Raw genomic sequence first — 6,201 nt, forward strand, 5'->3', positions numbered from 1 at the left:
TCCCGGTTGCGTTCTTTTTCTTTTTCATCACCTCCGCAATCATTTGGAACATGAAATGCAATTCTGGCTTACGTCGTTTCTCCATCCCTAGGTTTGTATAATTTGGAAACCATTTGGAAACCGTGTAGTTTAGATGTGAATATGCTATCTTATTTATTTATTATTTATTCCTGAATGCAATCACACGTGAGTCAAATTTGTTGCTGAATTTCGATTGAACCAAATTTGTCTACGGGTAATTCCTTGAAGCTTCAATAGACGTTAATGTGCTTCCAGTATGGCCAAAAAATCCTCTCATATTTTTTTTTACTGTTGCAAGTTCTAGGTGTAAATAATTCTGTTTGTGTTGAAATCTGTTCTGAGCTGTAGATTTATTGAGTGAAATGGAGGTTCTACTTATATATAAAAATATCTAGCTTAACTTAGTGAACCTAGCTAACTCTGCAACTTGCTATAAGTTAACCAACTAGATTTCGATATCTGTCACTAAAGATAACAACCTCTAACTGATCCTCTAGCTTTCTAACTGTTTTAACCATCATGTTGAATTAGCACAACTCACACTTCAGTGTCCTTATTCAATATGCACTTCTCACACTATCAACTTATATATCAACAGTTTGTCCGGAATCCGAATGTCTTGGATTAATTAAAGCCTATAGCCTCTAGCTTTAACTGTCAAGTAATGCCGGATATCATCTTTAGTGTGGCAGAGCTTAGTATCTGTATTTACTAAATTGTCAATTTAACAGCACGCTTGAAAAATGAGTTGTTGGGATATCCAATTCCAGGGATGAACTAATAATTATTTCAAGATTCATGTTTTAATTGATGAGCAGATACAATTTTTATTTAGCTTTATTAAACTAATCATAGCTAATACTGTGTTCGCTAGTAATGCATTATAGGACTATGCTTCTGCTACTTGCAGTACTGTGTACCTATTATACTTGACCTAGATTGAGGGATTGTTCCATTTAACAACCCTTGTTGTGCTTGGATTTACTTCTTGTGAGCTCTTTTTTGTGAGATTATGGTCTTGAACTTGCACCAGAGATCTTTTATTTTCTGGGTTATAATGTTATTTTTCTGTTTTTTATTTGGAAGCATTGTATGATAGAGCTTTGTCTGTTTCGGATTTTGGAAGAGAGATTAGGACCCTGAATTGAATAATTTTGAAACTAGCATGGTGGAAATTGTGCAGGTGCATACTGTTGAAGATTCTTACAAGGTAAACTTTGGGGAAATTCCGTCAGTGAAGAAGAATAAAAACTAATGGATCAGCTCAATGGTTCTGCCAATCTTATGATAGTTTCAGATCTTGATTTCACAATGGTAGCTATCATATTTTTTTATGGTGATCTTAGAGATGATGCTCGGTGAAATGTGATGAAGCTTGTTTCTGTTGTTGCACTTGCAGGTAGACCATGATGATCCCGAGAACCTAGCTCTTCTAAGGTTTAATGCACTATGGGAAGCTTATTATCGTCATAATTCTCTTCTAGTCTTCTCCACTGGGAGATCGCCTACTATATACTGCGAGCTAAGAAAGCAGAAACCTTTATTGACCCCTGACATAACAATAATGTCCGTGGGAACTGAGATTACATATGGTGAATCCATGGTACCAGATGACAGATGGGAACATTATCTGAATCATAAGTGGAACCGAGACATAGTGTTGGAGGAAACAGCTAGGTTACCTGAGCTTGTTCTTCAAGTATGTATCTATTATATAAATCTATTGATAGAAATTAAGATGCTTAACATGCATATCAGTTCTTATCTATTGAATCATGCTAAGGAGAATCACCTTAAATGAATGATTTTTTTTAAAGGGAGGAAAAAAGAGCAGAATATTATATTCACTTAACAACTTGCTGAATTTGACATTTTTGGAGTAATTGCAGTCTGAAACTGAGCAAAGGCCTCACAAGGTTAGCTTTTATTTGGATAAAACGAAGGCCTCAAAAGTCATGCAAACTCTTTCGAGATGTCTTGAAAAACGTGGGGTAAGATTATAGTTCATAAACAACCATAATGGCAAGACTTTGTCAACTTCATTCAAAAGCCTTGCCTTTTGCCTCTGTGTGTACAGACAAAGAGGTATACATAAACAGACACATAAGTAGTTTTCATCTGATGTTTTATTACAATGTTAAAGATGTGCTGTTGTTACTTTTGATGTAATTCCTTTCTTTCCCAGTTAGATGTGAAAATTATATATAGCAATGGTATTGCTTTGGATATATTACCCCAAGCTGCTGGCAAAGGACAGGCTCTTGAATTTTTACTGGGAAAGTTAAAAGCTGATGGATCAGGACCACTCAACACTCTTGTTTGTGGTGATTCTGGAAATGATGCTGAACTCTTCACTGTGCCTGGAGTATATGGTGTCATGGTTTGCTGAAATTATAATTACTAAACTCACCATATTTATGTCTACTTTGTTTCCTTATTGTGATGTTACTGTTAAAACCAATACCCTTAATTTTCAGGTAAGTAATGCACAGGAAGAGTTGCTTCAGTGGTATGCTGAAAATGCAGCAGGCAGTCCTAAACTCATTCATGCAACTGAGAGGTGTGCAGATGGTATTATCCAAGCAATTAGTAAATTCTCTTTAGGTCCAAATGTGTCTCCAAGAGATATTAGAGACTCTATGTACAACAGGAAATCTCTTAGGCCTTGCCATGAGGTAGTGATGTTCTACTTGTTTTATGAGAGATGGAGGCGTGCAGAGGTTGAAAATTCTGAGGAGTATGTGCAATATTTAAAATCAATCATTGTAAGTTCTCCAGTAAAACTCTGAATTAGTTTTAAATTCATTCTGAAACCAGTCAGAGCTAGTCCCTTGCATGGATGAATGTGAAATGATAGAACTGTTTGTCACAAGCACTGTAAGGCTTGGATGAATCTTCATCACATGGATTAGTGATATTGAGTAATTAAAACTGCAAGGGTATTAAAACCACTAGGAAAGGCTTAGTGTACACGAGGTCATATGATTCTTTGGTGGTTGGCTATTCCATTTGGTTTCATCTCCTGTAATATGAAGACCCATTGCATGAGAAAAACAAGTACTATCCTTACTATCCCACGAACAATAGTTGTGGTTTCTTGTATGTTGGAGGTGATGACAAGCTTGAGTAGCTCTCCTCGCAATGCCACCATTCAAACATGTCCACCCCTTCAGGTGCTTGTCGCGCTGGTGACTAAGTGTGCGCGAGTGGTTCCTTCCCCTGTCAACAAGTGAGAATAGAAAACTGACTTGTTATTGATATTGGTAGTGGAAGATATATACGGAGGAGATATAGTCAATAGTTACAATTAAATCAGAGTGACCTTTCCTATTAGTGCTAATATTCTATACAACTAGTTACAATGATCATATTCTCTGGGTAGCCAACTCTATTTCCAACATCATCCATCCGCTTCTCCAAGTTGTCCATTCCTACTTCCAAAGCAGCTTCAGTATAGTAGGTTCCCACAGAGCCAAGAAAAGTGATGTGATACTAGTTGATAATAATTGGTAGTTAGATAATAGTAAGGGAAAGAAATTGTTTTAACTTTCAAGATAAATACAGCGGAGGTGATCACACTGCCTTGCTTAGTTTCTCGTTGGTTAGTTGATTCCCTATTTGGTTGCTCCTTTGCTTCAGTTTATGTTTGCCTTTTTACACTATTTCCTATTACAAACCCGGGTGCAGCCAGGTTGCTTACTACCCCCATTAAAACTCTCCTGATTTTTTATTTTTATAAAAATTTGAATGAGAGGTGTTTACAATTTGAAGCTAGAGGAGTTTTCAGTTTTGATAATTGAAGGGTTGCCAATATTTTTCTCTCCCTTAAATTTGGGTTTTTGCAGCATTCCACTGGAAATTTTGTCCATCCCTCTGGAGTTGACCAACCTATACACCAGCTAACAGATACTATAGTAAATTTGTTTGGTGACAAGCAGGGAGTAGAATTCCGGGTTTGGGTTGATCGTATATCTACTTCCATGGTTAGTTCAGGCTCATGGCTAGTCAAATTTGACAAGTGGGAGTTATCAGGTGATATTTATATCATATATTAGTTTATTAGTCTTAAATTCTGTTACCGATGATCTTTATATTTTTCTAGCTTGCATCTTCTTCGGTATTCTTAAGTTAGATATAGTAGGATACACAGAAAGACTATTTGACAGTTAAAAGATAAATGGCACTTGTTTCCCAACTAAAACAAATCAGAATCAATGAGAGTCAAAGCATGATGTATTCTTTCGTAATTCATAAAAACTGTAGAAGTAATTGTGTTTCTTTCGATTGTATTTTAAGTTTCTGGAAAGTTCTTATTCCTATACTGCTGGTTAATATAACTATATTACCTATATATCATTAGATACTAATTATCAATCAATCAGCATTTGAAGGTGGCGCAACAAAATTTTATCAGTATTTATGACCATAACTAAGTGATACATGAGATATCCTTATTTTTTGGGTGAAACCATAAGTATCTTCATATTAGAGGCAATCCTATTTGAGCATTTGAGATTCCATAGCTGGCATGGCTCACCCAGAACCGATTTTCCACGCCATCAAATCAAACCCGAAATCACTAGTTAAGTGAAAGGAGTGTATGCCACTCCACTCCAACCAACCGTGTGTTGGTAAAGACATCCTTATTTAGCCACAAGGTTATGACCAACTTATAGGAGAGTATGCACAGCTTATTGCCTTATTCTACAGAAACTTGTGACCTTTTCTGATATTAAATATTTATGATTTGCATGAATTCCTGATTTTCATTTGCTTATAACTTGCCTCATTTTCGTTGCAAGGCGATTTTCAATTCTTTTTGTTTGTCATTATATTTTCTTTTTTAAACTTTTCATTAATCATATTCATATTGTACTTTAGGGAACTTGCGCTGCTTGATTAGTACAAAAATGATTCTCATTTGTTCATTTTCTCTTTGTTGCATACATAATCATCATTGTTTGAACTGTTGAGAGTTTATTTTGTCCTCTGTTGTCCAAAAGCAGGGAACGAGTTGAGGTGTTGTTCAACAAAGGTTTTGGTGAATTCGAAGGTATCAATGTCAACATGTTTGTTCTTAATTTCCTTTTTTGGAATTACCTCATTAGTATTCTACAATTTCATTTTTACCTACCTATATTTTGGCAGATTGATGCAGAGGATCAGTTTACCTGGATGCACATACATCAGACTTGGGTGGATGGCTTTGGAGAAAAGGATGATATGTCTTGGGTTATCTAGATTACTAAAGATTTACTAATTAACTCTGCTAATCATAAATACAAATATAGCAGAGAGAGAAACTTTGGTAGGAAGTTCGAAGCAGAAATAATTACTTATGCTGAAAACAGAAAATTCTTGTTGTAGTTTTTTATACTTCACAAATCCGTCTTTATCCATCTGTCTTGATATCTTTGACTTTATATTTCTTTTTTAAGAACATAATCCAAACACAACCTTTACATATGCTGTTCCCTACCTGAGTTGGATAGATTTTTCCTTTCATTTTGGTTCTGTTTAAGCATGTTTTGCTACAAATGCCCATAACCTTCTTCACAAATAGCAGCAAGATGAATAGATGATGCAGCCTGGAGGACATTCATGCTCAATTTGGCCTACAAAATTCACCTTTCTTTTTTATAGTATTCGGGATCTAAGACCCAGTCTAGAACATTTATTCTCAAATAATTCTTATTTAACATTACTACTTTTTTTTAAATAAGGACTAAGGAGGTATTATACATTAAATAAAATAATTAATAGCTTTGTCATTTTTTTAAAATGATTTTTTATACTCAATTAAAATTATAAAATACTAATTAATTTATTACTTATTGAATTTCGATATATTTAAATTATTGAACAATACCAAACAATCATATAGTTTCTTATTTTACTTTTAACATTAAGATTAGGGTTAAGTATGATTTTGGTCCCTAACGTAGGGGTTGAAAATTTTTTTCGTCCCTCGCCTTTTTTTCGCTCTAAAATGGTCCCCAAAGTTTCAGTTTGTTTTAAAATCGTTCTTTTTACCAATTAGATTTTTTTTATTACCAAATTACCCTTTATTAAAAAAATTATAAAATAAAATAAATATAAAATAAATAAATAAAAAAGTTAATTGAATTTTTTTGTGAAATTTCTGGATCTGAGTTTTTGTTTATCTGAGTTGAGTTCTGA

General features: G+C 34.4%; 1 protein-coding gene across 3 annotated transcripts in view; it reads left to right on the forward strand.

The window, feature by feature from the left end:
* LOC107470592 (sucrose-phosphatase 1) overlaps nt 1-5,485 on the forward strand; it is a 5,756-nt gene extending 271 nt beyond the window's left edge. The window contains exons 1-9 of one of the 3 annotated variants that reach the window (XM_052255906.1): nt 1-91; nt 1,205-1,335; nt 1,421-1,720; nt 1,911-2,012; nt 2,207-2,401; nt 2,499-2,786; nt 3,867-4,053; nt 5,028-5,074; nt 5,170-5,485. In XM_052255906.1, coding sequence (XP_052111866.1) covers nt 1,276-1,335; nt 1,421-1,720; nt 1,911-2,012; nt 2,207-2,401; nt 2,499-2,786; nt 3,867-4,053; nt 5,028-5,074; nt 5,170-5,262 — 1,272 coding nt within the window. In that variant the 5' untranslated portion in view covers nt 1-91; nt 1,205-1,275 and the 3' untranslated portion in view covers nt 5,263-5,485. Of the gene's footprint in view, nt 92-216; nt 236-1,204; nt 1,336-1,420; nt 1,721-1,910; nt 2,013-2,206; nt 2,402-2,498; nt 2,787-3,866; nt 4,054-5,027; nt 5,075-5,169 lie in introns of those variants that run through there. The other 2 variants (XM_052255905.1, XM_016089993.3) reach the window with 2 other exon arrangements.
* Nucleotides 5,486-6,201: the final 716 nt, after the last annotated feature.

This window comes from Arachis duranensis, chromosome 10 (genome assembly GCF_000817695.3).
Source record: "Arachis duranensis cultivar V14167 chromosome 10, aradu.V14167.gnm2.J7QH, whole genome shotgun sequence".
NCBI lineage: Eukaryota > Viridiplantae > Streptophyta > Magnoliopsida > Fabales > Fabaceae > Arachis > Arachis duranensis.